At 39.0% G+C, this 18,656-nt stretch overlaps 1 protein-coding gene across 1 annotated transcript in view; it reads left to right on the forward strand.

Annotated features, from left to right (window-relative positions):
* The first annotated feature begins 15,145 nt into the window (after positions 1–15,145).
* Positions 15,146–18,656, forward strand: part of SUCLG2 (succinate-CoA ligase GDP-forming subunit beta) — a 131,741-nt gene continuing 128,230 nt past the window's right edge. Inside the window, exon 1 of the mRNA XM_040589831.1 lies at positions 15,146–15,267. Within this exon, the coding sequence (XP_040445765.1) occupies positions 15,184–15,267 (84 nt within the window). The 5' untranslated portion in view covers positions 15,146–15,183. The remainder of the gene's footprint in view (positions 15,268–18,656) is intronic.

Genomic DNA, 18,656 nt, shown 5'->3' on the forward strand with positions numbered 1-18,656 from the left:
TGTATACTGGCTTAGTGTGCAAAATGCATTTTGGGCACAGAACTGTGGGAAGCAGATTTTACAAAGAATATTATTATGAGTGCCAGAAAGACTGTTAGTTTGAGACAACTTCATATGACTTTGAGTAGTGACACTGTGGTAACATGTCTAAGATGTAGAGTAATCCTCACAAATTCATTGAACCTAAAAATACTGAAAAGCTATTCTTGAATAACTGCTACAAGGAAGGAAATGATGGCAGTTCACAGGCATCTCCTGAGCAGAAAATATTAATACTGTGTTAATTCAGTGCTCACCAAAAGTTATCTACTTAGCTGAAATCAAATTGGATATATGCTTTATATTAATTGTAAGCTATATCTAACTGAAAGAGTGCAACAAAGGTCGAAAGGGTGTACTTCATATTTTTGTGGACTACATAAGTATCATCTATGGCTATTTACCCTGGCTAGGGTAGATTTAGCCTGTTGTTTCTGACATGATACTCTATAGCTTTCCCTCCTCCAGGAAAAAAACGCCAAAACTTATGTGAAATTCAAATCTTTATCTTAGATCATAAAATCAGACCAATACAAATACCAGCAACACCCTGTCAATTGATGTCAATGGCTGGAAAAGAAGTTGAATGTTCTCTGAGGAAGGACCACAGGTCTGATTCCAGAAAGACTTCTCGCCATAGAGCAAACGTTGATGGCAATACCATCAACTACACTAAAATCAGAATCTAGCAGAATATTGATCTGCAGGACCTGAAAGCACTCGTAAGAAAGCTGGCCTAAATATCAAGGAGTAGCAAACTACAAAATAAGTTCACTGCTTCTGAGTACACCTTGCTATCAATTTTTTCCACATCCCAGAAAATTTTTACTGAGCTTATGTAGTTTATTGTGGGAGTAATAGAATGAGTGAATAAAATAAAAGTACTCTATCTTCTGTGTCACTCAAATGCAATCAGATTTGCTCAAAGAAAGAGTACCATACCAGTCGCCATCCCCAGTGTTAACATTCAGGACTTCCGCCCAGGTTTGCTTATCTGATAAAAAGCCTCTCCATCTGGAGTCTGATATTAATGCATAAATCCCAGAAATGTGTCTAGAAAAGTTCACACTATTCAACTAAAGAACATTAAGCAGAACATGAAGGGAGGATAAAACCCTTTTGGGATAAAGTATGATTTCTGTGTTTCCTTTGGGAAGAGTAACAATAGACTACAATCTCAAGGGAAATTTCAGATTCTCCAAGGAACAAACAAAACAGCTGAAAACTTTTAGAGATTAATGATATTTGAATAAATAGTTTATAACAAATTAAATATTCACATCAACTCTGCTGTTTATTTAGGCCTCAATAGTGTAACAATGTATGACTGCAGCACAGAGATAAACCAACAATGAACTAGAGACCTCTGGACCTAAATATGTCTGCTATTTCTGCTTGAGTTTAATGACCAGCCCTGGAGCTAAAAGTGGTAACAGCATATCATATGTGGATTGGGACGTGAAAGGATAAGGAAAAGGTACTGACTGCCGGCCAATAAACACTTAATCATGTCTATCCATCTCTCTTAGGGTTTTATACTGCCGTCCATCACTGTACCATCTGAGTGCCTTCATGTAAAATCAATAGCAATAGTGAAATCCCTGGAGTATGTCACAGAAATCTAGCACATCTCCTTTTCTGGGTTCAAACTCTGTGTTTGCATAGCCATATAGTCATGCTCTTTGATTTTAATGTGACTATTCATGAGTATTATGTTAAGGAAACATCCTATAATGATACAAACACTACACTATTCCTCCAAACATTGATGTTAACAAAGAGGACCAGGTTCAGATTCTATGACTTTTTCTTTAAACTTGCAAAAACTAGCTCAAAATATAAACTCATAAAACATTTTATCTGAGTTCACCAAGAAGTATTAATTCTTTCTGAAGAGCTTTGTCTGACTCTGAAACTAAGAAATTAAGATGAACTGGATTTCAGCACTGACTTGCACCAACTGCTTAGCAATGTTTCTACAAAATGTTGATATCTAAAGTATTTCTGTTGCACTTATAAAGAAAGACACACATAGCATCTTTGCCTGCGCTATATAACTTGATGGACAAATGTTTTCATAATTTATCTGTCAGCTGCACCATCCTTTACTGTCAAAAAAGGGAACAGACAAATCCACAAATACTCTCAAGAAGGGCTGCCTCATTTCATAGGGGAAGCAATTTACTGTCTCTCCTCCTTTGTCAGTGCTAAACCTGTACCATTGTACCTAAATGATGCTACCACCATCTTCTGTCATGCTGTTGTCTCCACTCCATTTTTAAACACACTCAACACATCAGATCAGTTAGGAATAGATGTACTTGCATATTCATATGGACTCAGCTTCATTTGCTACCCCATGCAAAATTGAGGTTCAGTTATGATAACTCCTAAACAGATTATATTTAAACACAGTTCTGATTTTCTTCACGATATAACAAGTATAACATTATTTCATTTCTCTGATTCTCCAAATATTAATGATTCCTTAGCAAATCAGTAAAAATGCCCCTCAGGAAGAGAGTGGGCAAATAAATATGCCAAAAAGTTTGTATGTATATCTCCCTTTCTTCTGAGTTCACTGAGAGATGGCAGCAAAGAGCTCCTTTCTTAACTTTCAGAGCTGCCACAGTTTCATACAAGTATTTTGTGAACACATGAGCTAGATATCTTTTCAGATGGATGACTGAAAACTTTATTAACAACTGAGTTTTCTTCAAGAGATAGGGTTTGTCTCTTGCTATTGCCACATTTAAGAAGCAGATAAATATGACCATTTATATATCAAAAAAACCCCACCATGAGCTGCCTAAGCTTATGTGGCCTGTTGGACTGGCATGCTGAAGGCAGGCCAATGTCAGTGGTGATGGTACCCAAAGGAGAATTGTGGCAGCATCATATGGAGCTGCCTTTGAAACTATGACCTGTAAAACAAAGTATAATGTACGGGCGAGCTGGCCAATGAATCATCCCAGACCTTAGAAGAACAGCCACAAACCCAACATTACTGTGAATATACTCTATACATACATACTACCATACACTGGATATTTATATAAGGGAATTGCAGTTTCAGAGATAACAACAAAAAAAAAATAATGCTTGAGACAAGAAATGGGCTAGAGTATAAGGAATCAAAGCTTCCTACTGCCCACTTTGAAAGTGTCAGCCCAGAAGATTGAATTAATTCTCCAATTCCACCTGATTGTGCAGCTCAGAATTGAAGTAACAGTTGCCTGAGCACAGAAGTATTTTCTTAATATGTTCCTTTTTTTTCTTTTTTCCTTTTATTTTTAATTTTTTATAGAGAGGGACTATTTGTTTGTTGTTTTCTCTGCCATTGAATGTCCAGACCAAAAATAAACTGGACTTAATTGCCAATTACATCAGGAAGAAAAAAAGTAATGGAATGTCAGTGTATTGCCATGAATCTTAGATTTTCATTAACAATAAACTGTAATATGTATGTCACTAAGGTGGTAGAAAGCTCATAGCTGAAAGAACCAGAAATGTATACCGCAGATAGCTAGTTATATATATTATTTCACGAGCAATCCAATAAAGCCTAATTGGTTGAATAGTATTAGAAGACTGAACAGGAACTACTTTAACCTCACTGTCCCCAAGCAAAAAGTCCATGTTCTTAACAAAGCTTAGAACAAAAGCTCCCAGATATGGCTTTGGAGCTATCAGATTATTGCATCAAACCTGCCTAATAGCCAAGAACTCCCTCTTTCATAGGTCCTCCTCAGCTATTTGCAGAGCTAGTCTTTCTGTTATCCTCCCTATTATCCTGCCGAAGTCATAGGATACTGGGCAAAAAGAAGAAAGCTTGAGCTTGCTCCCACTGCAGTGTCTGCAAAGGCAGATGGGATTTACATGCAGGCTGAGTTTAGAGAGCCTGCAAAGAGTGTAGGTATGGATGCAAAGTATCTGATCTGAGCACCTGTCATTCCTGGGGCTGGTCAGTTAAGTTACCCAGCAGATACGAACAATATTCTTGAGCTGCTGCTCTGAAGCAGAGAGAAGCTTTTTCTTAGCATTCATTTCATTCATTAAAATAAATCTTCGTAGTAAGTTATTGCATGGGTATTGAGTTCTACAGACCTAGTTTTGCTAGTTTTATGGTATGTACAATTATATGGGTATCATGTCTCTAATAAAACAATTTATAGGTTTGTATTACAGATATTTTCTGGATGCTTGCAAGGGAAACTGGCATGTTACATTTTAATTTTCTAGGCATACAAGAATGCTGGATATGGATGGAGGAATTTTACTGGGTTTGTGTCTTAAAATTCCCACTAACATATATCAGTATTTTCTTACCCTCCTCTTCCCTCCCTTTGGGGAAAATGGTACTTCAAAGGCTCTTCCTTTCATGCAATACTCCCTAAGCCTTCTCTCCCCCAACTCCACACTCCCAAAATAGAGCACTATAGACATGCCCCTGCTTTTGCCTCCGCTAACCACCAAACTTCTTCTGAAAATTTTTTTAGCAAATTTCTCTTTACAGTGTGTTTCAAAACTGCAGAAGGAATGATAGAAAACAGTAAAAACATTACAGCATAGCCCCTTGTGCCCCCCCAATCTCTGTAACTAGAAAGCAGTTGTATTGCTCTATTTTTTCTCAGGCTTTCCAGAATAATTCAACTTTCAGCAAAGAACATATCTGGAAATACATTTACGTTCTAAACACAGAAATAAAAATGTTCTAATGAAAGTTAAGTTGCACTCTTACCTACAGCATCCCCTACTGTGAAGGTTACTGTTTAAAGTCTGTTTATAGTGCACCATCTGCTTGGCTTCTCTACACTCGCTTTATTCTTTATTGTGTGCTTTAATTAATGAGGCTTTCTGTATTATTACCATAATAGCTGATGTTTTTCTTTATAAATGAGAAGCAATAGCTCCCTGATGAAAATTTCAGTTTACTTCAACAAATGAGGTGAATTGCCTTAATATTGGACCGTTGTTTAGGTGTCATTGCAGCATCTTAGAAGTCTTAGCAAAACTGAAGAACGCTTGCCTTGAGACACCATGAGCATTAAGTTATAGATGACCTGGATGAAGTTAGGATGGCAATCTTGTCTGTAAAGGAGGGTTGTCATATGTGACTACTGTACTCTAGCAGACAAAAAAAGAAATGAGGCAAAATAAACTAACGCCAAATCCTTCCATGAGCTTTTGCTTCAGCTTTGTTTGGTGGCTTTGAAATATGTCACAAACATAAGGACATGCTGCTAATGCCTTTTTGATGAGGAGGACAATTTCTGTATGCCCTTTTTATTTTCTTCTTTCCCCTTCTGTTGTTGTTGTTGTTGTTGTTGTTTTAAGTTGCAGACCATCCTGTCTTCCTGAGGACTGAGTACTTTAGATATACAAAACGAACATTCTGCACAAAAAGAGCAGAAATTGCATAACAAACATGAACTCTAGTTTGGTTTCACATATATGAGGGAACAAAAGTGTCACATAACATGAAACAATCCCTGACTTCAGTTCACTGTCCTAAAAGGAAGGACTCTCCTTTTTGTGGACTTTGTCTCTTTTCTTCAACTTTCACCTACAATAAACACCCTTCATTCCTCAGACCACTGAGACTTCTGAACTTGGCATTTAGTCTTAGCTAAAACCTAAGAGATAATCAGCTGAGGCTAAAATCACCTCTGATCGTTGCCTTTCAAAAACTTGACAGCCTACCCTCAAAAACACATTTCTCCATCTGCTCATCAAGAAAAATGATTTCTGATGGTCTGTACCCACTGTTCGTTGAGGACTGATTTTCTCATTTGGGTGGAGGTTTATGGAGCTGACTCCCACTCCCCCAGCCTTCTTGGGTTATTAAGACAGACCTGTTCAGTCTGACAGCACAGATGCAATCGGGCAGGACTGTGCTACATCAACAATTCTATGCAATTTTATCTGTTACATGCAATTAATCTGTACATGCTTGCTAGCAATGTCTGGAGTATTAGGTGTACTGAAACTTCCTCACAATTTTGAATAAACAGGAAGAAACTGGAGGTATTAGGAAGGAAAATATTGCAGAATGTCACAAAAACCAGTAGAAGAAAGACCTTATGCAATATGTTAGCATATATTTTAATATAAAACTTCTATCAGTAAGGGTCTCCATTATATATATATAGATATCTACACACACACACATATATATATACATATATATATCTTCTGTGCCTTATATGGTGCCAGAATTTTTTGACTTATGACTCCCAGTGGTCTGAAAAGAATGAGAGACTTCTGCAGGATATACTGGTGACAAGTTTGCATAAGGCGCAGTGCCACTGCTTAAGTCTGTGCTTCTTATATGAAACAGCATGAACCGAACTGGTCCTTACATTGAGAGGTGAGGGTTAAAATACTCATTGCTATTCTTCAGGAACTCTGGACAAGAGATAAATCCCTTCTCAAGCCTGTTCATTGTCTGTTTATTGACTACAGCTCATATTTATATGCTGTATCCCAATATCAAACTTAGCATAAAAGCTAAGTGATTAATTCACAACAGTTATTGCCTAACAAATTCTTCTTTTCTTCACAGAACACTGATGTATTTTGCAAATTCCTCAGTTATTTGTTGTTCTGAAGTAATGAGTTAACTGTAATAATTTTCAGGTTTACAGGGTGGTAATAATTGTGTTTTCAGTTGAAAAATGTCAGGCAGTTGCATGTGTCATATGAGTTATACAGCATTGTTTTTCTTTCCTCGCTGGCAATACTATATGCAATTATTGAAGGGAACATTCATAAACTTTTACATAGATATAAATTCCGTTAGAATTGGGGGTGAGGGGTGGGGTGTCTATTCATTGGCAATATTAAAAGTCTTTTTTGAATTATGACTTGGGTATTTCTACAGTATGGACTTGCATTAATATCTGCAGGTTGATTAGTATTAGTAAGTTCATATTTTGTACAGAACTGTAATAACTATGTTCCCAGAAACCAGCAGAATAAGAAAGTTTACTTCTAGCATTTACGCCATCAAAATCTGTGATTTGTCAGGAATCCTACTCTGAATTCCATCAAGTAAGCCACGTGTAGCCTTGAGTAACAAACGGATTCATTTCAACATATAGCTCAACACTCATTAAAAATATGTTAAAAGTGTAAAGAAGCTAAATCAAAAAGCTAAATCAAAAGTGAATAAAAGAGTGGTTTTCTCAGAATACTATACTTTAGATGCATATTACCTTAATTTCAAAGAGAAAATCATCACAGCCTTTAAATGAGCTGTCCATGTAGATTTTCTATTGTTTCCCTGAATTTTTATTACAGTATGAATTTTGAGCCTAAATGACTCTCAAAACAAATCACATACCTCCTATGGCTGTTGTTTTTAATGAATTGGTCTTCACTGGTTTTCTACTTAAGACAAAATTCAACATTTTCTGAAGCACAGACAGGAGTACATAAATACCCATTGGGGCAGAATTTTGATTGTAGACTTGCTTCTATGAACTAAAACATTCCCAGCTTTCCTAGAGAAACCATCAAAACACATTTATTAAGGACAAACAATATACATAACAGAAGCTGTACCTGATAGTGTTAAATTTAACAGCTGAGATTACAAATGCTACTTTACTAAATCAGATGGGTACTAGAACTATCAGTTGCTTGGAGAAATTTTATTCCAATTTCCTTTTTAATGCAGAATGCAAAAGAGGAAAATTTTTAGGCTGTACTACAGCCAGGCTGATGGCTAAAGCATTCCCATTTTGATCTGTTTAACAAATGCATATTAATTAAAAATATGGTAATTCCTACATACTCTTGTAGAAGCTACTAAAAAGATAGGCCATGGGGAAGTTCTTTTTGATTCCTCCTAGCTCTACTAGTAGAAAAAAAGCTTTCTATTATTATTTCCTGAAGCATGAAAACCCCATAGTGTGTATGTGTACATGCACGTAAGATCTGAATGTGTCATTATTTGCGTATGTCCATATCCATGAGTTTATAAAATTAGTTGAATGTATATTTTTTATTACAGATAGTAACAATATTCATAAACAAAACATTTTGGAGTTATTCTGCTTAAAAACTAAAAAACCATTTTACCAAAATGACGTTGTTCCTTAGTTGGTAAATGATATAGCTTCTTCTACTGAGTAAAATGCATCCATGTAGAAAGCAACCATGAGCCTCTACCGTCCCTACTAATCTGTTCACATATACTGTCCCATGAGGACACAGCCTTTGCTTTTTGCCAGGCTTCCCATTTTCTCTTTGAATGTCCATAGAATTTGCAAACACCACTCAAACAGCAAATACTAATGCAGATTATTTACAGTCCTCCTTTTTTCTGTGCAGGGGAGGCGACGCTTGCAAATGTAGTAGGAATTCTGGTCAAGTATTTTGGCTACAAAATATTTACAGCCCACTGTAAGCATGGTCAATTCTTATTCAATTATATTTTGTGTTCCCACCAGGCTCCTAAAGGCTTCCTGCACGTAATTTGAAAGGACCTTCAGAAACATTCACAGCCTGTTTTTACTACTCCAGAAACTTACATTTTCACTACATTTTTGTTTTTGAACAATTCATACATTAGATGGTAATTGATACATTAGCTAGCAAAAGAGACACCTGAAAGCACCCCTAACCACCACTATGTGTAGGAAGATTGCTATTCACTGCCAGTTTCTATTCCAAAGGGAACAGATTAAAAAATAAATCACCATAACATTATCTGTGTGGTTTTGTAGATATTCTTTTTTTCCTCACAGCTGGTCTCAGATTTGAGTCCATATAACATACCAAAAATGGAAAGAAAGGAAAAAATTACAAACTTTGGCCTTTTTATATAGAAGCACTTTGGGAGAATTCATGTTTGACATTTACATTCTCTCACGGCAAGCCCTTGAAGGCTTGATGATGACACTGTCCACTAATGAATGACACGAGGTCAGTGCAGGAAAAAGTAAAAATGAAATGCCTCTATGTCTGAAATACAAAGACTAAAAACTACTGAAACACTATCTGAAGAAACGGAAGGAAGTGTAAACTGGAAGGGAATAAACAGTATAGAGAGGCAGCAATTGTTGAATGGGAAATTGATGCAGGACACCCAGTAACCCTGAATAGTCTGTGCTGGGTCAGATACCAGCACATATAATATCCTTTATATAGTATAGTACAGTGCATAGTATATACCATATCTCTGTGTGGTTTGAGGAACAAGCCCAGGAGTTACATTTTATAAACAAGTGCTATTTGAAGATGTCATTAAGGCATTGGGATCTTTTCAAACCATGGGTGATGCAGTCTACATACAGTAGTGACTGCAGACAGCACAACTCCATTAGGTGTACTTGTCACCAGCTAAGGCGAAAAATCCTCCTTTATGTTACATACTTGTAAATGTCCAAATACATGGTCGAGACAACAAAACAGTGAGCATATGCACCAAATACCCTGCTTTATGTTTAGGCAGTTCAGTTTTATCTAGTGGTGCATTCAGGTTTTGCTATAAGATTTTTTACACAGTGCTGCACTACTCTGTTAGGCTGTTCAGAAAGGTTATGGTTTTCATGAACTTCCATGATCATTGAAGCACTTGGTAGTGTCCAACCAATTGTAATGAAAGTGAAACCTGCAGTCATGCCAAAAGATTTTATTGAAATAGGAAAACACAGCAAGCGATCTACAAAATCCACTGAAATAGTACCCCATGACCCCAAACTACGTAGCATAGAAAGCTACTTTAAAATCAATACTTATTTTGGCAGAAAAATCAATTTCCTTCCTTCTGCAATCCATAAAATTCATCACGAAAAAATTACCCCTCACATATCAGCAGCCCTTTCACCCTACAGGTTTAGAAATTAATTACAATAGACAATTTCAAGCCCTATAACAGGTTGGGACAACATGCTATATATATTTTGCAACCTGTGAATTAAAACATGGATTAGATGTGATGTGAACAACTATAGCTTTTGTAATTTGCCTAGCCTCCCTTTGATAAAGAAAACACTGATTTTTTAGCTACAACTGTCTACAGTCTCAAGCAGTATCCAGTTTTCATTCCTGGAAAATGCTCACCTTTTTGCAGACACTGTGCAGGACACCAACAATTCTACATAACAACGGTTGTTCTGTCAGTATCCAAATCTTAAGTCAGCGACATCTTGCCTTTATTCTTCTGCATGGGTGTTCCAGCCCTGCTGTGAAATAGTTAAAGAGCTTTACTGCACGGCACACACAGAGTTCACAGATTCCTATCAGTAAGCATGTGCCCTTGGGTATGGATGTTCCACATATGACTGTCCAGGCTATCTTTTCATCTGTGAACTTTCCTTTACACTCTAGATAGCTTGCTGTTAAATACATTTTTAAATATAATAGCTTGCTGTCAAATATGTTTTTAAATACAATATACATAATATTATTGATCTAGCCAACATTTTGCTTCATATTTAATAAATCAGTGCTTCTTTTTAGAATGTTTGCATGCATAATAGACTAAAATGCTTAACACACACATGACAGAGCCTGCCTTTTCATTATATCAACTGTTTTGCTGTTATTCTAACCTCCATTTCTTTCCCCCAAGTAACTCTTTACCTTTTTTTTTTCTTCCAGACTGTTGGACATTTCTTTCCTGAATTTAGATTGTCTATACTTTTTAAAGGTTTCAAAGTCTTTGTGGGGATATAGTCACATCTTATCAAAGAGGTCCAGCCTCTAAGAGATTGTTTTCTTCCACTGTATCCCACAGCTCAGATCTTTACACTTTTTGTATTCACAGTCCTGTATTGTCTCTGACAGAAGTTCAATAAAATTGTCTTTCTACCCACAATATCAGGGTTCTCAATGTTGTTGGAACTGAGTGTTATAGACCTACAGTCTATCTTGGCTGAGAAACCTGAACTCCCTTGTCTGCCTTATTACACAGTGGGCTGCTGGCAAAAGGTAGCAGTACATTTCTTGTAAATTGATGCATCACTTCTACTGTTTTCAGCCAATTAATTTAAGTCATAAATTCTGGATGTTTCCTTTTTACATAGAGTCAAATGGTTAGATATCAAAAAGGTGGAGCATTACTGTTACTATTGCTCCCCTTGGTGCTGCTTCTCTTGCTATAAATCTTCTTAAAGTGGGTTGCTTCACTACTTTTTCTCTTCATTCCTGCATGTTATTATTTAATCTTTCCCCTGTTTTAGCCACTTCTTTTCAGTTTTCAGCTTTAACTAAACATCAAATTTGCCACACTGTAAAAATGCAGCACCCTGACTTCCCAGAGCATCAAGCAGAAGATGCAGATTGTTTTAAGGCTTCACTTTACTCTTTTGCTCCCAGCCACATACAAGTTTCACTATGTATAGCCGAGGTGCAGTTTGAAAATGAAAAAGGCAAACTGATATTTACATAGATTGATGATGCAGCCATGGGTAGAGCTTATACATTTGCTGAAGACAGGGCAACCAGAACGTTCGATCTTACCTAGCAAAAAAACACCCCATCCTGCTTTCTTCCAGGATCCTTCCCATTATATTAAAATATGTTTTTAATTAATGGAAATTTTGTGGCTGTATGCAACGACTGAACACTGTGACCTAGGAGGTAATTTACAGTTCTAATATACCATTTTTCGTTCTTTATTTTCATCCTCCTCCTGTTTTCTAGGCTTAAAGATTGTTACTTCTCATTGTAATATTTACCACTCATTGCTATATTTACCACTTACCATAAATTTTTATTTTTGGTTTTACATTTGGATACAAGCCGACATGAACAGAGAGAAGGAATGAGGACTAGCGAAGGACTGAGACAGTATCACAGGCTGAAGGAGACATGCATCAGGACTCGTACTCTATAGTGGCATCATAAGACTCACTCTACAATCTTGTTTCCTGTTCTTCAGTCACCTATAATGGGACTATTTTAGTGAGTTTGTTGCAGTTTTACTACCCTCATGCATTGTTCTTGGGGATGCTATGTGTGGTGTATCTTTCACATACAGATTCAGTTGTTCTCTAGGAAATCTATGATTTGAAATCTATGATTTTGATCTGTGATATGAAGGCTCAAGTTCTATAGGCAACACAAGAATCAATACAGTAATATGCACACAATGAAATGTCCTTCAGTCCACTGTTTACAGTTTTCTGAAAAAAGGGGGCTACAGCCCATCAAAAATGGACTAGAGCACCCAGGGCGAGCAAAAGCAAAAGTCTGAGGGCTTGCCTGACTTGCAGGTACTCTACTGAAGTTGTAAGACTAATCATGTAAAGTAGGAAAGATGTATTTGGCCCAATTCTATTTGAGTCAAAATTAGAAGAGTATCCTACCCATGAAAACATAAATGATCCCTGCTTCATTGCTGTAGTAGTGGTTTTATTCCTGACATGTATAATAAGCATAAGATCAGATATATTACTAAGGAAAAATTATTAAGAAAAAACCCTCTATTCAGCTCTGCTAGCTATAATGAGTTTGTATTTGTCCAATGGTTTTATGGTTAAATGAGAAGTTAATAATAAACAACCTTTCTGAATGGCTGGATACACCATCCATGCGCTGGTTGTGATATCCATCTTTAGCGAATAATGGTTTGGGAGGTAATCTGTGTGGGTGAGAAAATGAATATACCATTTCATTGTTAACAAGTAGTGCTGCAATAAAGAGGAAATGCAAAACCACTTAAAATTATGCTTTACCTGTGATAAGGTAACGTTTTTGGTTTTTAAATGTTTTCACTTGAATGCTATCAACTGTTTAGATTTAAGGAGAAGTTGTAAAGAGGTATACCTTATGCAATGTTTCTTTAAGCATAACTGCAAAAACATTACCAGTAGTTTTGCATTAAGTAGACCACTGCTAAAAAGCTTAGTTACAATCTAGTTTTTTATGCATCCAGGGGAAGATACGAGAAAGGCAATACCTTCAAACGCTGCATACCTATGATAGACACAGGGAGGAATGTTTGAAAGCCTAGAAGGAATATCCTTTGAAATCAGCCTCTCTTTCTTTACCCTTATTTATTTTGCAGTTCGCTTCCCTTCCCTCCTTCTTTGTGAGGATGCTGTGTTGGGATTACTCCTTAGCTGTTCCCAAATTCCTGCATTCCAAATGAATTTCTTAACAAGAATTGATAATGTCTATCTTTTCCTTTGCACTCATACACACATATCCTTGTACCCAATACTCCAAGAAAGCTGGTGCCTGCATTGCTGTGCTAATTGCTTCAGAGACCTGTTCGACCTAAATTTTCTTTGGCTTACACATACATCGAAGGAAACTGAATGTGAAGACAGTGAATCTCTATACCTTTTCTCCTCATACTTTAAAGATCAGGTATCCTCAACCCTAGAGATACAAAAAAAAATCATGTCTTGGTGATTAACCCAGACTGTGTGTTTGCTGTGGTTTTTCCATTTATTAAATCTAAACAATAAAAAAAATAGTGAAGAAGGTATAGTAAAGAAGGTTCTTCACTATTTGTATTACACAATGATAGTGCTCCTCACAGCATTAAATGATAGCCTTGCATGCAATCCACACACTTTATCTGAAAGCTTATATACCTGTTATATATATATAAAACTAATGCAGACAGCCATAATAGTCTGTATGAATAGGAAACACTGTGCTTACTGAACCACAGTCATGAAGCTAAAAATGAAATTATATTTCCTCCATCATAATACCAAAGTCAGTATATAATATTCTGAAAGAACAAGCACACAGTAATACCTAGGTTAATACTGGTACCATACATTATTGCTCAATGCTATCAAAAAGGTGCATCTTCAGATTCTTTATTGAAGCATATTACATTACTTAAGTTGTCATGACAAAGACAAAACTGTTCAATTTCAGATTTTTCTAGCACCTCAGTTTTTATGAAACTGCAGGTTTTTTTCTAATAGCAGTGTAATTTATTTACTGATTAAATTCCAATAAAGAAGTTGTTGATTTTTTTAAAAAACACATTTAGGAGTGTAACTTCTAAGCACTGACAGGAGCATTCTCCTTTGTTCCTACTCAAATCCTAGACTAGAAGACAGGGATTTGACTGTTTTGTTTATCCAACTATTTAATCATAAACCACTGCGTAAATGATGTTCAGCATAACTAATGCTTGCATATAATGCTAAACACTGCATGCTTCAATACAGGTGAATTTTATATGAACCATTGTCAATTGTATGAGTATCTTATCTGCTGCTCAGTTTTCACAAATATTTTTTCAAACCATCATTGTTAATAGGTAATTTGTGCAAACTACTTAAAGTCAACTATCCCTTACTCATAGGTGGATTATCCAGAGTGTACATTTACCAGAAACTGACACAGAAAAGCTCAGTGGGGTCACACAGAGACTGTATCTGCAAGAGACCAGGTCATTTGACTCTTGAACTCGCTTCAGATTATGGACACGCTACACCTGTGCCCACACTAGCCCCTAAGTCATTCCTGATGGATGGAATGAGGTATTTTCTCAAACCTGGCTTCTGGGACTTGTGAAACCACAGCTCAGACTGGGAACTCATATGTTAGATTTTATATCCGTGTGAAGGGTCATGATCTACCAGCGCTCTGGTCTAAAGCACCATCGCCCAGGTGGGTCTGAATTCTGGGTCTCAGTTTTGGTGTTGACTAACAGGCTTTACCTGCGGGTGAAGAAAGAACAGAGGCATTTTGTGAAGTACAGATTAAAGCGCCTATGTAGAGTCAACTGTATCCCGGCAGGCCTTATTAGGGCTTATTAGCCTCGGTTAATTTAGTATTTCCTATTTAAAAAAAAAAAATAAAATAATGCTTTTAGTCATGAGGGAGAAAGCCAGAAGGCCAAGCAGCCAAGGCAGTACCTCCCGCCGTTCGGGGCTGCCGCCTCTCACTGCCCAGACCCTCCATGGGGTCCCCGACTCCCGCCTTCCCCACGGAGGCGCCGCTGCCCACCCGCGCTCAGGCCGTTCGCCCCTCCCTCACGGCGGCCGCCGCTCCGCGCCCTGCCCGCGGCACCCAGCCCGCCCGCCGCCCGGGCGCCATGCCCGGCCCCTCTCCTCCCCTCCGCAGGGGTGGGCGCCACGGGGCCGCGCCGAGCTTCCGCCCGGGGAGCGGGGCAGGGCGGGGACAGCGGCCGCCGGGAGGGCAGGCGGCGCGGCTAAGATGGCGGCTCCCCTGGCGGGGCGGGCGGCGGTTGCGCTGCGGACCCTGGCCCTGAGATCCGCCCGCCTGCGGGGCAGCTTCCCGGTGAGTGAGCCCGGCCCCAGCCGCCGCGTCCTGCCGGCTCTGCTGGCGGCCCGGGCGCCTGAGGGGGGGCGGCGGGCCGCGCACCTGGCGCGCTGCGGAGCTGCTCCTCACAAGCCGCCGCGCTCCCCGCCACCTCAAGCGCCGCTTTCCGCCCCCCGAAGCCGCCTTTCCCCTGCGGCCGGCGGGGCCCCCCCGCTTCAGCCTCCCGCTGTGGGCGCCCGTTCCCCTGGCGGAGCGCGGGCGGCTGCTCGGGTTTCGTCGCCTGGAGCCGCGCCGTGCGCTCGGCGGTGGCCGCAAACCGACCGGGCGGCCTCGCTCGATCGTGCTCGGCGGCCTCGGGCAAAGGTCCGGGCGCGGCGGGGCGGGACGGCCCGGAGTGTGACCTGAGGCGCCAGCTCCGACATCCTCCCTGCCCCGAAAAACCAAAGTACTTCGAGTTATTTCAATAGCAGAAACAGGTGACGCCGTGCGTGAAGTAGCGTCGTTTATCTGAACACGTTCGGGGTAGTGGCATTTGGTTGGCTTTGGCTCTGTGCTGGTGGCAGAGCATCTGGAGCCAGGTCACCCAGTTGTGCTCAGCTGGAAAAGCCGCTCACAGCTCTGGTTTCCCAGGAAAAAAACGCTCACAGCTCTGGTTTCCCAGTGGTCTTGAATCTCAGAAATGTGATGGCAAAGAGTAAACGGGCCTCCCTGAAGAGCTCGCCTTCAGGAGCTCTCTTGAGGTGTAGCAGGAGTTCTGTGATCACCTCAACAGCAGACATACAAAGGTAAAATGAGATATGTACATTTTGGACAGCTCTGGTGCCTTTGGCAACCAGCCTCTTTATTTTGTCTTTTTTTTTATCAGATCAACAGCTGCATGGCAATCTACTTTGGCCCATGTTTCTGAGCATAAGCGTTTTCCCAGAAGGAAAAGCCTCCAGAGCGACCAAAGCTTGTTTCTGGCCAGCTCTGTTCCTCAGGTTCTGCTGCTGGGGCTGCGCGGGACGGCTGTCAGATACAGCGTGGTGTTGGTGCTGAGTGTAACTGGCATTGTATGTCTACTTTTGGGTGGTTTGTCTTTTAACCTGGAGGAAGTGAGCTAGCTCGGTTTTAAGTCTGAAAACTTTTGTGCCCAGCTTTCCCTTTTTAATGGCGAGTGTGGTATTTGGCAGTTCAGTACAATGGGTTAGCTGATTCAGTGTTCATCAATTTCATGTATACATGTATAGATACACACACACAGAGACAGGGAGAGAGTGTGTCTATATACATACACATAAACGTGTATATGCGTATATTTATCTGTATACATACATCTTTAAATGTTTCTGTTGATGAGCAATCCTGTCAGTCCCAACAGTGTTTGGTGCGTACACGTTATATGGTTGAAGATGCGTTCCTACCAGCATGACTTACGTCACTATGATCCTATGAGAAGGAACTCGGGAGGTAACTTCACTGATTTTGTGTTTGTCCCTCCTGTTCTTGTAGGGCTCTGATATGGACGGCTTTTGTAGGGTTTGAGTATCAGCGTTGTCTAGACAGTGTCATCTCAGTCAAGTGTAGAAGGTGCTCTGGTTGAACTCAGTTTCAAGCTCTGTCTTTATCAGGTGCTGGAGTGGGGATTTGAGGTACAGGTAGAAATTAGGAGTTCATTCATCTCTCAAAGCATGGAGTGTTCCTGTAAGTTACCTCGCAGAAATACTGCATATCAGCTCAGATTCTCAAAGAGTATTATTCTCGGGATACTATGGTGGCTAACTTTTTTTTAAAAAAAAATAATATTTTTTTTGTGTGTGTTACTTATGAAATAGAGATATTGAACTTGTATCGTAAATCACATTTTATTGTTCTGGTTTTGAACTCTGACAGATATTGGGAGAATCTCCCAAGATCTGTGCTTTCCAAGTAGACTGTTTTCAAGAACCACATCGATACAAATCAGGTTCTTCATTTCAAAGTAAAATGCTTTCCTGTACAAAGCTATTCATTTTTGCAATGTTACATTATAGAATTCCCATCTAAATAATCTAATCTTCCACTGTCTCAGACTTCAGACTACAAGAAAGTTCATCAGCCGAAGTCTGGATTTCTATTCTATGAAGTAGGATAAGGTATCTGAGAGTATGAGTCCTTCCTTGAAAAGTGTTTTTCTCATTTGTATCATTCACTACTTAGCTCAGAGCAGAAGTTACACTGTTACTTCATTTATTTACCGTAAACCAGCAAAACCTGTCCTCTTCTCAAAGCTTAGTACTTTGTTCTTTTCACAGATATGGTCTTCCGTACAGTAAGGTTATAATCAAGAAATAGCAGTCTTAAACTGTGTTGTTTTGGTAATGCTGTGTGCGTAGGTACATGGTGAGAGTTACAATCTTTCTTAATAACCTTAGTGACTTACTATAAGAGTGCTGTTTGGACACTGTTTCAAAATTTCTTATTATTTCAAAACTCGTGATTTTCATAGCTGGGTTGAAACAAGCTTTTTGGAAGTTTGGTTGTATACTGTCATAATCTATACGCAAATATTTTTCTGTGTAACTTCATTTTAGGGGTGCAATAAATGGTACTTGATCCTATCACATGAAAATATTTTCTCATCCTTCTGCTTTCCCTTTGGCTCTTTATCTTTTTATAACTATTAAATTATTTTTTTTTACTATTTTAATATTCTTGATAGATTCCGTTCTTTGTGCTTTTGGAGTTTAAATCTGACCAAGTGTTTCAAGAAGATAAAAGATAGATTTCAGTTGTCTGCAGAGCACGTGGACAAGCGTATTTAGACCTGTTCTTACTGGAACAATATTTGTAAAGAGCTGTGACAAACGCTCCAGGGACCACTCTGCAGCAGAATTCGATCTTGTTGGGTAGCAACAAATAGGCTCCATTGAAGGCTGTTTATTTGAATGGGAGTTGAGCTGGGCCCTTTGGGAAAATGCTGTGTTTTCAAAATAGCTTCAGATGCAGTGGATTTCAGCGATGAATATAAATGAGGAACAATTAAATCAGAATCATAAAAAAAAAAAAATGCTTAAGGTAACTCTCCAGTTTTCTAATACAGTGAGCAGATTGGCTGATTGGCTGGTGCATTACGCAACCCTATCCTAGCCTTCAAAATGGTCCTCAGTCCTGCTGTAACATTTCCAAATTTCATGCAAGTTAAAATATTAAAGAAAAAAAAAGGGGGGGGGGGGGGAGGGGGATGAGTGTGGAAATATGGAATTAAACAGTATTCCTGTTGAATCCGCTGAGCAATATCTATGTTACAAATAGGGAACTGTACAAGGTTGCTCACTGCAGATGCCTTCAATACCTAGACTTGAATACCTATAAAGCCTCATTAATGCTGAACAGAGAAAGTTCTGTCTTTAAGAAGCGATCAGCTGTGAGTTTAATGGTCTTCCATG

Source organism: Falco naumanni, chromosome 4 (assembly GCF_017639655.2).
Source record: "Falco naumanni isolate bFalNau1 chromosome 4, bFalNau1.pat, whole genome shotgun sequence".
NCBI lineage: Eukaryota > Metazoa > Chordata > Aves > Falconiformes > Falconidae > Falco > Falco naumanni.